Source organism: Eulemur rufifrons, unplaced genomic scaffold, assembly GCF_041146395.1.
Source record: "Eulemur rufifrons isolate Redbay unplaced genomic scaffold, OSU_ERuf_1 scaffold_107, whole genome shotgun sequence".
NCBI classification, from domain to species: Eukaryota; Metazoa; Chordata; class Mammalia; order Primates; family Lemuridae; genus Eulemur; species Eulemur rufifrons.
The window spans coordinates 225,012-240,400 of record NW_027182889.1 but is presented as its reverse complement, the minus strand read 5'-3'; the positions used below and the strand labels follow the sequence as shown (position 1 = coordinate 240,400).

The 15,389-nt window shown below is 57.9% G+C and overlaps 2 protein-coding genes and 1 non-coding gene across 5 annotated transcripts in view; all 3 read right to left on the bottom strand.

Moving 5' to 3' along the window:
• Positions 1-2,631, bottom strand: RPL13 (ribosomal protein L13). The gene is made up of 6 exons (XM_069464757.1): positions 2,607-2,631; positions 2,195-2,312; positions 1,844-1,985; positions 1,455-1,628; positions 776-832; positions 1-200 (listed from the first exon to the last, which is right to left on the bottom strand). The coding sequence occupies exons 2-6, from the start codon at positions 2,296-2,298 to the stop codon at positions 42-44; spliced, it is 636 nt and encodes a 211-aa protein (XP_069320858.1). The 5' UTR covers positions 2,299-2,312; positions 2,607-2,631; the 3' UTR covers positions 1-41.
• LOC138379649 (small nucleolar RNA MBII-202) lies at positions 1,690-1,773 on the bottom strand. Its single transcript, XR_011232260.1, has one exon. It is a non-coding gene; the product is annotated as a small nucleolar RNA MBII-202 (small nucleolar RNA).
• Positions 2,632-5,244: 2,613 nt separating the features above from the next.
• Positions 5,245-15,389, bottom strand: part of SPG7 (SPG7 matrix AAA peptidase subunit, paraplegin) — a 39,545-nt gene continuing 29,400 nt past the window's right edge. The window contains exons 12-16 of one of the 3 annotated variants that reach the window (XM_069464774.1): positions 14,071-14,186; positions 9,962-10,118; positions 8,899-9,065; positions 8,270-8,347; positions 5,245-7,196 (exon numbers count right to left, since the gene is read on the bottom strand). In XM_069464774.1, coding sequence (XP_069320875.1) covers positions 6,999-7,196; positions 8,270-8,347; positions 8,899-9,065; positions 9,962-10,118; positions 14,071-14,186 — 716 coding nt within the window. In that variant the 3' untranslated portion in view covers positions 5,245-6,998. The other 2 variants (XM_069464773.1, XM_069464775.1) reach the window with 2 other exon arrangements.

Sequence of the window (15,389 nt, the reverse complement as noted above, 5' to 3'; positions counted from 1 at the left end):
GCCCAGCTTCGCTCCTGATTTATTGAAAGTCCCAAAAGGCTTCACTTTTTCTTTTCAACATCCTGTTCTGCGGCTTCCTTAGCTCTTTTTGCACGTATGCCAAACAGCCGGGCGTTTGCTCGGGCCATGCGCAGACTGGCAAAGGCCTTGAAGTTCTTCTCCTCCTCGGTGATGACCCTGGCCTTCTCCTTCTTGTAGACCTGGAAGGGAGGGACAGGGGTCAAAGCCACATCTTCACCAGTGAACTGCGGCGGCAAAGCCCACAGCGTGTCAGCATGACCCGGGGGACGTCACGGTGAGGCCAGCAACGCTGCCTGAGCACTGCTGAGAACACAGATACAACCACCCTCTCTGGGTTTTCAATTTAAAAAACAGAACTCTCCACTTATTGGTGGATTCTTAGCTGCCAAGAATTAAAAATAAATAATCCCAAACCCAGAGCAGAAGCAACCCTGTCCCCATGGAGATGTGTGGGGAGAGGCGGGCTCAGCTGTGCTGGCCAACACAGCAATGAGAGGGACCCAACAAGCTGGGGACTGACAAGCGACGGTCCCCAAAGCTTCCTGAAAGGCAGGACAAAGACATCTTTGGTGAAGTCCATCCGTTAAGAATTCAGAGTTGGTCTAACCAGAGCTGAAAGAATGATCCTCTCCACAGACCTATGAACCTCTGCACTCACCCCAGCTGCCACTGCGTCACCCTTTAACCCGCCGCCTACCCCCTCAACACCCACACCCCGTCCAGGGCGCGGCACGGAGAGCGAGCGTGCACTTACGTTCCGTATGGGCATGACCGGGCCTGTCAGCTGGGTGGCCAGTTTGAGTTCTTCAGCCTGTTTGTTGATGAGAGAACAGTTGGGTGGCTTCACCTTCAACGTCCCAAGGACCCCGCACTCACCCACCCGTGTCCCTGGAAAGGGAACCAGTGCCTGAGCCTTAGTGCCCCACGCTGTGGGAGCCCGTGTGGTGACTGACAGCACGTGTCAGATTCCTGGTCTGTCCAGTCCACAAAACAGGCAGAGGCGGAGGCTCACCTGGTCTGCAAGAGCCACCAGCCCGTGACCCGGGGGGAGGCAGAGCAGACCCATTCCCAAATTCAGCTCCCAGGAAGCCGCACTATGGCGTCTATCAGCTTTGTTCTACAAGGGGTTTCTAGAAGTGTTTTTGGATAGAATGCTTTCAGTGGGAAAAAAGCTGGCTCCAAGCTGGTGCAATCACCACAGAACAGGTCTCCCTGTTGAGAAGCCCAATGGTGGACCTCAGTTCTGATGACTAATACATCAATTCTTCACCACTTATATAGAACCGCCATGCTTGGGGGACGAAAAAAGATGACAGGCAAATACTTTTTCTTCTTCCCCCCGGTGGACACAGGGACAGCTGGAGCCTCTCCACCGCCATCTCCCAACACCCCACCGCACCCACCCGGGAGGCAGCAGCGAGCGCTGTACTCACAGAGCTGTCTCCCTTCTTGGGGGCGGAGGGCTTCCTGGGGAAGAGGATGAGCTTGGAGCGGTACTCCTTCAGCCGCTGCACGTTTGCCTGCAGGGACTCGGTGGACTTGTTCCGCCTCCTTGGATCCACAGAAATTCCAATGGTCCGGGCCACCTTCTTGTGGATGCCAGCCACCTGCCCCAGAACCACAGACAAGGATGAGGCCGCGGGGAGTCGCGCACCTCTAGCCAGCCCGAGCGGAAACGCTCAGTCATCAGATGGAAAAGGGTTCAAATGGACTTTCATCAAAGCAGTGCAGCGATTCCGGAGACTGTCATCATTTGACTGAGACCCACAGAGGCAAAACTCCAATCCGTTTCGGATCACGCGGCGGTCCCGCCAACACTCACCCTTAACTCCTCCAGGCTGAAGCCCCTGCCGGCTCGCACTTTGGTGTGATACCGCACCGTGGGGCACCGCACTATGGGCCGGATGGGTCCCGACGCAGGGCGCGGGGCGATGCGGCGCGCTTTCGCTTGCCGGGCCTTGCGTCTGTCCAAAGACAAGCCCAGCCGTCGTCACCCCCACGCAAGGCGCCCGGCCTGCCGCCCCAGGCACCTGCCCCGCATGCCCGCGGTCGCACCATCCCACCGAAGGCCCGACCAGGGAAGATCCCCGCGGGCCAGGCCCGAGCGTGCCTGGGGACCCCGCGCGGCCTCGGCACGCAGCGGCTCCGGGGCACACGCGCCGCGCCCGCTCACCTGCGGATCTTCCGGGCCGGCTGGTTGAACCACGTGGCCACGCGCCGCTGCCAGTCCTTGTGGAAGTGGGGCTTCAAAATCATGCCATTCCGGCTGGGCGCCATGGCTGCCTACGGCCCTGGGGCCGCCAGGGAGAGGAGGGGAGCGAGTGAGGGGCCGGGCCGCGGCCGCGCGCGCCCCCCGGGCCACCTCCCCGAGCCCGCCGGCCCCGGCCGTCCGGCCGCGCCCGAGGAGCCGGGGCCCCGGGCCCGACCAGACAGCGTCAAAGAGGCCCTGGCTTGGGCCTGAGGCCCCTCCATGGCTGCTTCGGCCGCAACGCTAGGCCGACGGCGGTAGAAAGAGCCAGAAGGCGTTCGATGGTGCCCGATGGGGCCGGATGACGCCCGACGGAGCGGGGACAGGGCGCGCTCACCTCCTGCGCAGGAGAACAGCCGAGCGGAAAGGAGTCGCGGCCGCAAGGTACCCTGGGATGGTAGTGGGCCCGGCCAATGAGAAGCGCCGGGCGTTCTGGCCAATCAGAGCCAGGAAAGAAGGAAGTGACGTCGAAAGCGGCCATCCCACCCTCGCGCCGCCCTGGCGGACATGGCGCCGCCCGTGCGCAGCGCTGTGGCCGAGCCGACTTGCTTGCTGTCTTGTTATTGTCCTTTTCGCAGCTGCGGGAGTGTCCCCGGCGCTCCAGGCCCTGCGCGGGCCGGACTTCGCGGGGTAACACACAGATTAAGGTGCAGCCGTCCTAAGGCAAAGGGAAACCGCAGGCGGTTCGACCTCAGCGAAGTCCTGGCTCGGGTTCTGGGAATCTTAGTCTGTACGTGTTTCTGGGACGCAGTACGTTAGCGGTGCAAAGGCAGAAAAGGTTTATTGAAGGCGAGCTAGCGCCACTTGAATTCTTCATGCTTGTTCCAGTGTCTCTTCCCCTCACGTCTATTTGGGTCATTTATTTTTTAGATAAAATTAACACAGTAATTGTGTGTCTTTTATAAGCCGGGCATGCAGTACTCCACATGCATTTTCATATTTAATTCCACACAACCACCAAGTGACGCAGGAGCTACTATTAACCTTTGGCTCTGAGGCTACTGCCTGTCTGCACAGAGACGGCATCATAAAACAGTGAAGTAGCAGGCAGACGTCCCTGTCCCCCGCCCCCATCACCTCCTATTCTCCAGGACGAATCTGGGAGATAGACAACACTCTTGCTGCCTGTAACCTTCTACATCACAGTAACCCTGTTTAATCCCAGCCCCCACCCCTACCACCAACCTTCCCCCTGGTAAACTTAATCCGCAGTTTTAAGAATTTCATGACAAAAGATAAGAAATTTGGAGGCCTGTGTCCTGCACTGAATAAACAGGTTGCTGATCTGGCCTTATTATGACACCCTCGGGTGTTAGAAAATTCGGATTGGGACTCACTGAGGAATTAAAAGTTCATGATCAGGAAAACACGTAAAGAGAAAGAGAACATGTGTGATAGATGGGGCACACAGTTTGTTCAGACAAATGCACGGAAACTACATGGGAAGTTAAAACCCTGGCTCTGCCATTTAATAGACGTTTGCTCAATTATGAAACAAGGGCACCACCGGCTCTTTTTGCTGTACAATTGTTTGCAGATACAAGGCTGTAAATAAAAGCATTTCTCAGTAAATTCAAGTAGTATCCGCCTGGAAGCTAATGTTTAAACTCTTCCTTAGTTTCCCATTTTTCACAAATATAAGTTATTTGGAAGGTTAGCAGCCCACAAGTCAGTAAGAAAGGGCTGTGCAGTTGCCCTGGAGTCTGCCTTTGTATTAGTTTTGAGACTCTGGGCAAATTACTTGAACTTTTCTGTGAAATGGCAGGAGGCGCAGGGAGGACAAGCCATGTTAAGACCACAGTGATGCTGTCTGTGATGCTGGTTGCTCCTGACGTCACACGGCCCCGCCTCCCATAGGGAGGAGCCAGGCAGGGCCTTCAGTGCAGCAGGGAAGGTAGGAAGAGTGAATAGACGTTTCCCATCTCTCATTAAATCTGCACAAAAACCTTGAGAAAAATGCTTCTGTTCCCCGCACCAGTCGCTTCGCCCAGTGGAACTAACATATGACCCCACACCCACTCCATTCTGGCAGCATGGCTTTGGAGAAAATGTTTGTTGAATAAACACTTGCCTTGGCCCAGGACACATTTCTTTGAATGTAACTAAATGTTAGCCCTCACCCTCCACCCCAGGTCTTTCTAAGATCCCTTTCCATGTTCCCATCTTGGACCAAGACACCTTCCTCTTCATAGATATTCTTGTCCCCATCACCAATTTATCTTCCTAGACAGATCTGCACTCTGCAACTCCACCTGCTCCAATCTCCACCTAAGTTCCAGCTGCTCTGTTTTTTTGTTTTTTTTTTTGAGACAATCTTGCTTTGTTGCCCAGGCTAGTGAGTGCCGTGGCGTCAGCCTAGCTCACAGCAACCTCAAACTCCTGGGCTCAAGCGATCCTCCTGCCTCAGCCTCCCGAGTAGCTGGGACCACAGGCATGCGCCACCATGCCCGGCTAATTTTTTCTGTATATTTTTTTAGTTGTCCAGATAATTTCTTTCTATTTTTAGTAGAGACAGGGTCTCGCTCTTGCTCAGGCTGGTCTTGAACTCCTGAGCTCAAACTATCCTCCTGCGTTGGCCTCCCAAAGTGCTGGGATTGTAGGCATGAGCCACTTGATTTTTTTTTAACATCATAGCAGCAAAGTGATTTTATAGTGTTCTACCAAAAAAAAAAAAAAAATTATGTCCTTATAGTACTTTGCAAAAACTAGCATGCTAACAATGTCTGCCATCCATGTGGGGCTGATGGCTGAATCAGGAAAGCAGGAGCCAAATGAGTCAGTCAAGGAGAAGGTGGAACAAGTAACCACCCAGCCTCTCGGCTTCCCACACTCACGGCCTACACAGAAACCAGACGAAGGCTAAGTCGAAATGCCCACTTTATGAGAAATACTAATTGTCAGTGAAAAACTGAAAGGACACCATTGTCTGAATCAAAAACGTTTATTTATCAGTATAGACCAGAGTGGAGGAGAACAAGCTGTATTATAATTTTAAAACTATAATTTTTTCTTTTAATATTCTTTAATGATACTCTGGGGCTTTCTATGACTGTGTTAAATACAGAGATTAGCTACTTAAAGAGCATGTGTCTGTCTCCTTGAGGAGACCTCACTGGCCTAAGTAGACGAACGTGGGTCCAGGAGGTACGAGCAGGCCTCCTGTGCCCAGGCTGCCCTGTGGCCCGTCCTGGGGACAGTCTGGGTGCGCCAGGGACCACATGCTGTTGTTGGGGCCTCTTCCCCTTAGGGCCTTAGGGGCGCAGGGGGAGCAGTGTGGATTCTGTACCAGGTTAGCAGAGTCGGAATAAATTTAGTATCTTTTCAAGCACAGGTGATGTTCACTGCAGATCACCAGTGACCAATCAGAGGGCCAAAGTCTAAACGACCCACTTCTATAAATTAGAGCAGAACCAAAGTGACCTTCTCTCCCTGGGTGGCCACTGGCTCACTCACACCAGCAAGCACTGGGAAACCAGACCGCACCTTACTGGGCTCTAAGGAGGTGCCCGGTCTTGTATGTGCTGCGGCCCTTACTATGCCTGGCATCTTCTGCACTCGGCAGATGCTCTTCCAAAGGATGGACAGAAATGGGCCGTTTCAGCAGGTAAGTTGGGGGGAACAGCTGGGCCATATCCGCTCTGCAACAATTGCAGAGGCTGCCACCCCAGGGCAAAGACACCAGCCAAGGACCTCCCAACCAGGTGCTGCTCTTTGGTGATAAATGTGGGGAAGCAAAGATCCCAGTGCCCCTCAGAGCTGCCCGTCCTCGGGGGTGTGAAAGCACCTGCCCCCCAGAGCACAGCGGGCTTCCTCCGGGCACCGAGTACTGGCGCCACAGCAAACAGTCCGTTCTGCCAGGAAGTGACCTCAATCCACCTCCAAACGCCACACGGAGGGCGGGCGGACGCAGGAGCAGGAAGTGTGCACTGCAAGTGTGTGTCACACCCCCGGTGCACAGGCAGCCGCCCCCAGTGCTGCCATCCTGTGTCCTTTATCCCCGCAGGGCCCAGGCCACAGATCTTGTCATCTAGGACAATCCCTCGGCTCCTCTGGGTTAGCGCTGGCCCGATCGCACAGATGTACTCTCTACCCGCAGAATTTATTAGTGAAGTACAGGACAACTCTCAGGGCAGTAAGAACTAAGGCGTCCCAACGCTGCACAACTAGACAGCGAGGAGAGGTCCTCAAATTGAGCCTGTCCACATGGTGGTAGGTGGCACCATGGCAGTGTTTGAATCCCCCAGAGCCCAGGGCCTGGTCCTAATAACTCTGTGACCTCACTGGTGAGTCAGCATGATGACAGCCAGTGGACAGGAGGACAAGTGGCTTGGAGGGTCCTCCCATCTCGATCCTGCTGGCATTCTGAGGGAGGCACAGGCGCTGGGACGGGCTGTCCGGGAGCCTTGGCACGAGGAGGGTCTGCTCAGACTCTGAATGCTGTGCTGCCTCTGGGTCGGCTCCACCACACTGGGGACAGAGCGCCCTGGGCACACTTGTAGGGAGCACTGACGCCCTTCCCCACAGGGGAAACTGCACACACGCAAAGTTTTAGCAGCCATTTCTGCAAAGAACTTTACTCATCACGTACAGGGAGCTCAACCCTGGAGCCCTTCAGCACGGACCGCTAAGAGCTAAAGGAGGAGGGACACATGTTAGCTGAAAATAAACCCAGGGGCAGCCGAGCGTGTTCGGGTCCCGGCTGGCCCCGCGTGCAGTCAGGGAGCCCCCACTACCTGGGCCAGGACGGCTCCTCCCCTTGCAGGGGCTGCTGGGCCTCTGCTTCCTCCCCAGAGTCTTGCTTCTCCCTCTGGGCGTCGACCCACTTCTGTGGGGCGATCAGCTTCTTGGGCCCGTGCGGTGGCGGGCCGATGAGGGCCTCGATGTCCTCATAGTTGATCACCTCCTTCTCCAGAAGGGCGTTGGCCAGCTGGAAAGACAGACGCGGCCGAGTGAGAATCCCCAGGACACAGACAGCTGCTGAGACAGGACCTTTCCAGGGAGGGGGCGCCGAGGCGCGAGGGCCTGTCTGGGAATGAGACACAGCTGCCAATGTCATGAATTTTCCTACTTCTCTTCAAAATCTCTGCTTAGTTGTGGCAACTGCAGTTCCCTTCGCCAACAGGGTGTGTGGCCTGCGGGGCAGGGGAGGGTGAAGTGCAGAGCCTCTGACTGGAGTCTGGGAGAGGGGTGAGCTGAGGACCCCAGAACCCGGGCAGGGATGCCGGCAAACCCTTGGCGGGCACACCCACTGCCCGTCCGCAGGCTCTGCCACAGCTCAGCCCCCAACGCAGAGAACAGCCATGGTGCACCGTGCTTGCTTCCGACAAGGCAAAATGCCTCCCCATTTTCAAAACATTTAAACGGTGACCCTGAACCTGGGGCGATGCACCTGCACCTGCGCTGCCAGAGGGAGGCGCTTCGGCGCCAGGGCTGCTCTGCGCCTGCGCACCGGAGCCCAGCGACTGTGGGCAGCTCACAGCCCAGCAGACAGCACTTGGGTCAGTGAGCTGCGCGGCCCGCAGCCTTGTCCCCACCTGTCCTTGCTCCCACCGCAGTGAGACCCTGTTCGGCAGAGCAGGGAGGCCTGGTCGACACACAGATGCTGCTTGGCGCAGGCCGCACTGCTCACCACGCCCAGTGAGGCGGTGCCGCCGGCCTGGGGGCAGTACTCCGGGGACCCCAAAACACACAGCTCCCAGCCTGAGAGCAGGGCCTCGCTTTAATGAAACAAGAGGAAGCTAAGAAACAGCCACCGGCCCCTGCTCCACCCACCTGTCCACACACAAGGAGCCGCCACCTCTGCTGAGCTCGGGGCAGCAGCTGTAAGAACCGAGTGACCCCTCCTCTGGGGTTGCCCACTCAGCCTCACTGTGAGAAAAACACCTGACCGTCCCAACTGAGGGACAGTCTACAAAGCACCAAACCAGCCTCTGCCGGCTGGGCAGGCAAGCTCTGTGTCAGCGCCACGCGACCAAGGCACCCCCACCCCACCGGGCTCACCGCCTGCAGCTTGTCCAGGTTGTCCAGCAGCACCCGCTCAGTGTGTCTGTAGGCCCTGGCCACCAGCAGTTTCGCTTCCTGCAGACGAAGGGAGCAGACCGTCACGAGCAAGGCCAAGGGCCATCTACAGGCGCCTCGTCACCAGCCGGGGTCTAGCGGCAAGTACAGAAAAGAAACGCAGGTCGGGAAGTGAGGCTTTCCCTCTCGTGAGAACACAACTCAGCTGCCGGCAGACAGCCTCCCTGGAACGGTGGTTCAAGAAGCCTGTCCCATGCCGCTCCCACCCTGCGGGCCCCTCCTGGAGGTGGCCCTGTCTGCCTCTGCCACACCCACGGCTGCTTCAAGAGCACACGACTGACACCGTCCTGGTCCCATGGGCAGGGCCACGTGGGCTCCATCCTTCAGTGCGTTTGAGATTCTTCCCTGATTCCCACCTATGATCTCATCAGGAGGATCTAGGCCCTCACCCAGAGAAACGACTCGGCAAGTCGGAGCTACGACAGAGCCCAGGAGGAAAGACCCACGCCCGGCCTGCACCGGGCTCCGCTCGGGAGCCACTGGGCCTCTTCTGAGCAGGTGGAGGCCCTCACGTGGCAGACCGGACGCCCCTTGCCCACGGGCAGACTCACGTGGTCCATCATCTGCTGCAGGCCCTGGCTGAAGGGGCGCCGTCCGACACCCGCAAGGCCCTCCTGTGCCTCTGGGAAGGAGATGGGCCCCACGCCAGGTGCCATCCCGAACTGCTTCACCATGGAGTAGGCGATGCGGGTGACTTTCCTCAGGTCGTCCTGGGCCCCTGGAGTGTGGGGTCAGAGGGCACCCTCAGCCCCGCAGGCGCACAGGAGCCCAGGCCCGAAGTGCCGTCACGGACCTGTGCGCTTTACCCCACGGCCGCACTGCAGTGCCAGACGACCAGCAGCTGCACCCTGCGACGGTTCCTTAAGGCATAGGAAATGCTCTTTTGTTCAAAGCTCAACCACTCGGGACACACATCGGGGCTCACTCCGTGGCCATCCTGGGAGTGCGGGGGAGGCTCTCGCCTCCCGAGTGTCCCAGTGAAGTCGCACCTTGAGAACAGTCTGCGTCAATGGATTCCAGCTTCATACAGCCATTACCCATAACTAACCAATTAAATGCATTTATGGTCTGTGTGTATGTAAACATTTTTGCCCAATGAAATTATTTTAAGTTTTGCTTATTTCCAAATCTCCTTTAACCACAGCTCATCTTTTTTTTTTTTTTTTTGAGACAGAGTCTCTCTCTGTTGCCCAGGCTAGAGTGAGTGCCGTGGCATCAGCCTAGCTCACAGCAACCTCAAACTCCTGAGCTCAAGGGATCCTCCTGTCTCAGCCTCCCGAGTAGCTGGGACTACAGGCATGCGCCACTATGCCCGGCTAATTTTTTTCTATATATATTTTTAGCTGTCCATATAATTTCTTTCTATTTTTAGTAGAGATGGGGTCTCGCTCTTGCTCAGGCTGGTCTCGAACTCCTGAGCTCAAACGATCCGCCCACCTCGGCCTCCCAGAGTGCTAGGATTACAGGCGTGAGCCACCGCGCCCGGCCAACAGCTCATCTTTTAAAAAACACTTAATAAAATTCAAAACTACATTTGCATCACACTATGTACTTCTTTCACCAGATGTTCCCCCGACACGTGGGGACAGAGGGACGATGGGGCCAGCTCCTCACCCGAAGTGACCTTGTTGAAGGAGATGGCCTCCGAGGCCCGGCCACCCAGGGCCATGCACATCCGCTCAAACAGCTGCTCCCTGGTGAAGAGGTGCTGGTCTCTGGGGAGCATCTGAGCGAAGCCCAGAGCGGCGTTCGTCCGCGGCGCGATGGAGACCTACGGACACGGAGACGGGAGGTCAGCAAGGCAGGGCGTGGGCGCAGAGGAAGGGGGCGCAATGCAAGGCGAACCTGCCGTGACAGGCTCTCACAGCAGGGAACGAGTCTGCACCACTGCACGTCTGTAACAAGAGGACCCTGACTCGGAAGACGACCACTTGTGGGAACACAGGGGATCCGGGCCAGCGGGACCTGCACCCACACCGTCAGGTGTGTCTTCCTCGTAAAATACCAGGTGTACAAGTCAAAAGACAAGGCCTTTTAGGAGGAAACAAGCAAGAGGTGTGAGGACAAGGCTCACCCCAACGGCCAGTCTGCACCAACCTCCCGCACCCCTGTCTGCTACTATGGAAACCCCAGGATGCACGACAGGAAACAGACTGTCCTCGCCTCTGCCTCCCCGGACCACCTAGCACCAGGCGCCCAAGAAGTAGGGCGCTGCCCTAACAACAGGGAGCCCCACCACACGAGGACAGAGGAAGACCCTACCGGGGCCAGACCCTCTGCTGGTCCCACGGCCGTTTGAGAGTCACGGCAGCAAGGTGACCATGTCAAAGTCCCCTGAGAATCCCAAGAGGAACCTTAATTTTAAATCTCAAACTAAATTAGATTACCATTAAAAAGCCAGAAATAACAACTGCCATAGCGATGATGTTACCAAATCAGTAACAGTGACTTCACAATCTTTCCCTAGCAAAACATCAAGCCTTAAGATTCTTTTCATTACTACTAATTTATCTGATTTTTTTTTTTTTTAGACAGTCTCGCTCTATCTCCTGGGCTAGAGTGCTGTGGCGTCAGCCCAGCTCACAGCAACCCCAAACTACTGGTCTCAAGCAATCCTCCTGCCTCAGCCTCCCGTGTAGCTGGGACAATTGGTGCAAACCATGACGCCTGGCTTATTTTTCTATTTTTAGTAGAGATGGGGTCTCACTCTTGCTCAGGCTGGTCTCAAACTCCTGAGCTCAAGCGATCCTCCCGCCTTGGGCTCCCAGAGTGCTAGGATTATAGGCGTGAGCCACTGCACCTGGCCTTTATCTGACCATCAAGTAAAGTGAAAATTCTGAGAGTGACAAGAAATTTAAAATTCTGATATTTTGTTCATCATGGATTTTTCTGCATTAATTTTTTTGAGACATTGTGTTAAAATACTTATCTTCATTGCTGAGTTTTTCCGTGTTCTACAAATATGATGCCCAAACATCTAACACCTCTGAAAATCAGTAATGGACACTGACGTTCCAAGATGGCCAACTGCTCTGCCGTGTGCATGTCGGCGGTGAGCGCGCACTGAGGGTGGGAACCGCTGCTGTGCCGTGTGCATGTCGGCGGTGAGTGTGCACTGAGGGTGGGAACCGCTGCTGTGCCGTGTGCATGTCCGCGGTGAGTGCGCACTGAGGGTGGGAACCGCTGCTGTGCCGTGTGCATGTCGGCGGTGAGTGTGCACTGAGGGTGGGAACCGCTGCTGTGCCGTGTGCATGTCCGCGGTGAGTGCGCACTGAGGGTGGGAACCGCTGCTGTGCCGTGTGCATGTCGGCGGTGAGTGCGCACTGAGGGTGGGAACCGCTGCTGTGCCGTGTGCATGTCGGCGTTGAGTGCGCACTGAGGGTGGGAACCGCTGCTGTGCCGTGTGCATGTCGGCGGTGAGTGCGCACCGAGGGTGGGAACCGCTGCTGTGCCATGTGCATGTCGGCGGTGAGTGCGCACCGAGGGTGGGAACCACTGCTCTGCCATGTGCATGTCGGCGGTGAGTGCGCACTGAGGGTGGGAACCACTGCTGTGCCGTGTGCATGTCGGCGGTGAGTGCGCACTGAGGGTGGGAACCGCTGCTGTGCCGTGTGCATGTCCGCAGTGAGTGTGCACTGAGGGTGGGAACCGCTGCTGTGCCGTGTGCATGTCGGCGGTGAGTGCACTGCGGGTGGGAACCGCTGCTGTGCCGTGTGCATGTCCGCGGTGAGCGCGCACTGAGGGTGGGAACCGCTGCTGTGCCGTGTGCATGTCGGCGGTGAGCGCGCACTGAGGGTGGGAACCGCTGCTGTGCCGTGTGCATGTCGGCGGTGAGCGCGCACTGAGGGTGGGAACCGCTGCTGTGCCGTGTGCATGTCGGCGGTGAGCGCGCGCTGCGGGTGGGAACCGCTGCTGTGCCGTGTGCATGTCGGCGGTGAGCGCGCGCTGCGGGTGGGAACCGCTGCTGTGCCGTGTGCATGTCGGCAGTGAGCGCGCGCTGAGGGTGGGAACCGCTGCTGTGCCGTGTGCATGTCGGCGGTGAGTGCGCGCGGAGGGCGGGAACCGCTGCTGTGCCGTGTGCATGTCGGCGGTGAGTGCGCACGGAGGGCGGGAACCGCTGCTGTGCCGTGTGCATGTCGGCGGTGAGTGCGCACCGAGGGCGGGAACCGCTGCTGTGCCGTGTGCATGTCGGCGGTGAGTGCGCGCTGAGGGTGGGAACCGCTGCTGTGCCGTGTGCATGTCGGCGGTGAGTGCGCGCTGAGGGTGGGAACCGCTGCTGTGCCGTGTGCATGTCGGCGGTGAGTGCCCTGCGGGTGGGAACCACTGCTGTGCCGTGTGCATGTCCGCGGTGAGCGTGCACTGCAGGTGGGAACCGCTGCTGTGCCGTGTGCATGTCGGCGGTGAGCGCGCGCCGAGGGTGGGAACCGCTGCTGTGCCGTGTGCATGTCGGCGGTGAGTGCGCGCCGCCGGCGGGAACCGCTGCTGTGCCGTGTGCATGTCGGCGGTGAGTGTGCGCCGAGGGCGGGAACCGCTGCTGTGCCGTGTGCATGTCGGCGGTGAGTGCGCGCCGAGGGCGGGAACCGCTGCTGTGCCGTGTGCATGTCGGCGGTGAGTGTGCGCCGAGGGCGGGAACCGCTGCTGTGCCGTGTGCATGTCGGCGGTGAGTGTGCGCCGAGGGCGGGAACCGCTGCTGTGCCGTGTGCATGTCGGCGGTGAGTGCACTGCGGGTGGGAACCGCTGCTGTGCCGTGTGCATGTCGGCGGTGAGTGCACTGCGGGTGGGAACCGCTGCTGTGCCGTGTGCATGTCGGCGGTGAGCGCGCACTGAGGGTGGGAACCGCTGCTGTGCCGTGTGCATGTCGGCGGTGAGCGCGCACTGTGGGTGGGAACCACTGCTGTGCCATGTGCATGTCGGTGGTGAGTGTGCGCCGAGGGTGGGAACCGCTGCTGTGCCGTGTGCATGTCGGCGGTGAGCGCGCGCCAAGGGCGGGAACCGCTGCTGTGCCGTGTGCATGTCGGCGGTGAGTGCGCACCGAGGGCGGGAACCGCTGCTGTGCCGTGTGCATGTCGGCGGTGAGTGCGCACCGAGGGCGGGAACCGCTGCTGTGCCGTGTGCATGTCGGCGGTGAGTGTGTACTGAGGGTGGGAACCGCTGCTGTGCCGTGTGCATGTCGGCGGTGAGTGTGCACTGAGGGTGGGAACCGCTGCTGTGCCGTGTGCATGTCGGCGGTGAGTGTGCACTGAGGGTGGGAACACAGTGCAGCTGCTTCTCAGGGTGAGCCTCAAACCAGCCACCTGCACGGCTCCAGCATAAACGCGCTGCCACATCCCAAACAGTGACATCTTCCTCAGCAGTCACTTGGGATCCCCAGGTTGTGGATCCACACGTGGTTTGGAAGCTGTTCGTAGTATTATTTAATTCCATTTGATAAGAACACATTTTCAGTTAACGACCACCAACAAGAGTGGTATTTGAAAACTGTGTTCTCAGCTCACTCCTCAGTACCCGGAGTCAGTGAGAGCAGACAGCACACACGCAACTCTTCACTTGCAGGTCGGCTGCGGCGTTCCAGGTCTCACGCCTGTAACTGAGGCCACGGCTCAGCCGAGAGACACACGGGCTCCTCCTGCCTCCTGCTTCTTGGCTTCCGCCCACCGTCCTTGGAGGCTTCTCGCTCTCCGAGCAGACTCACGTCCCCAGAGCCCGCTCTGCCCAGGACCCACCTTCATCACAGCCTCCGTGTGCTCCAGAAGCCAGCCCACCAGGGCGTGGCCCGACTCGTGGAACGCAACCACCTTCTGCTCTTCCTTGGACAAGATCTTGCTCTTTTTGGCCGTCCCTGAAAGCAAGCCAGGGACGGGCTGAGGCACACAGGCTGCTCCCACCTGTGCCCCAGCAAGGTCCCCTCTACATGGCGCCTGCGGATCTCCCCTCCTCCATCCTCATCACTTCTCCTCCTGGCCTAGGCAGAGGATGCCTCCAACCCACGGCCCCTGCTCAGGACCTGAGAGTAATAAATCTCTGAGCTTGCATCCCACTGCAGTGTTTTACTCAATTTTCACCTTCCATCTGAAGGACCAGGGGCCGTCCAGGCTGGGTTTCCCTGGGGACGCTTCGGGGACACAGGTCCACCTTTCAGCGCCAGGGCGGTGGTCGGGCAGGCATCACCTGCCAGACCGTGGACACAGGCCAGACAAGAGCCACGAGGGCGTCTGCCAGAATAGGCAAGGTTCCCGTGTGAGGGGCCCTGGTCATGGGTCAACCAGGCACTAGGCCGTCCCCCAGGTAAAGCAGCAGCAGCCTGTGAAAGGCGCTCTGTGAACCCGGGTCCGGCTCCTTCCACTGCCCGCTGGGGCAGGAGTTGCCTGACGCTCTGTGCCGGACCCCAGTGTAGCCGCGGATCTCAGAACACTCAGGCCACACCGGAAGTGAGGAAGGACTCACACACATGGAGAGACAGTGTTCTGTTAGTATTTTCTTTACTGGGCTTGTAGTTCCCACTCAATCTTTCCTGCTCTGATATTATAAAAAGATAATAATTTCCATGTAAAAATAAATGGCTTATACAAAAACCAACTTTTAGTAAAAACAAGGCAACTTCAGGACTCTCCACCCATGGGCCGCCATGGGGAACTGTGAGTGTGTTTTGCCCGACAGCCGCCCTCCCTTCCCGGCCCCCTCAGGGACCCTCTGCTTTCCCGAGCTGCAGCCCTGGGCCCTGGGGGAGGCTTGTCCCAGGTGTCAACTCTAAGTGACAAGACTGCAGTTCTTGCGGGGACAGTTGTAAGGGCGGCTCTGTGCTTCTTCACATCTGTGGCAAAGACCAACCAGTTGCCTTGTTTAAAATGTTTGTTCAGTCCGCCTCAGCTGATACAGCTGGTCTGAACCCCGGCCCTAATCAATGAGAACGTAACATCTGGGTGTCACTACAATGTGGCTGCAGAAGTTTCTACGTCTCATTCTCAGCTGGAGTCCTGCTCTCCCCACCTCTAACAGCCCTGGTGAAGCACCGCCAGAGGCAGCCCCAGCCCTCACGCAGAAA

What these genes read in the sequence shown, in the direction of transcription:
- RPL13 (XM_069464757.1), bottom strand. Translation starts at nt 2,298, where the DNA reads ATGGCGCCCAGCCGGAATGGCATGATTTTGAAGCCCCACTTCCACAAG. An exon ending in CCGGCCCGGAAGATCCGCAG is followed by an intron (nt 1,986 to 2,194) that starts GTGAGCGGGCGC and finishes GTCTTTGGACAG; the next exon opens with ACGCAAGGCCCGGCAAGCGA. An exon ending in CCAAGAAGGGAGACAGCTCT is followed by an intron (nt 833 to 1,454) that starts GTGAGTACAGCG and finishes ATCAACAAACAG; the next exon opens with GCTGAAGAACTCAAACTGGC.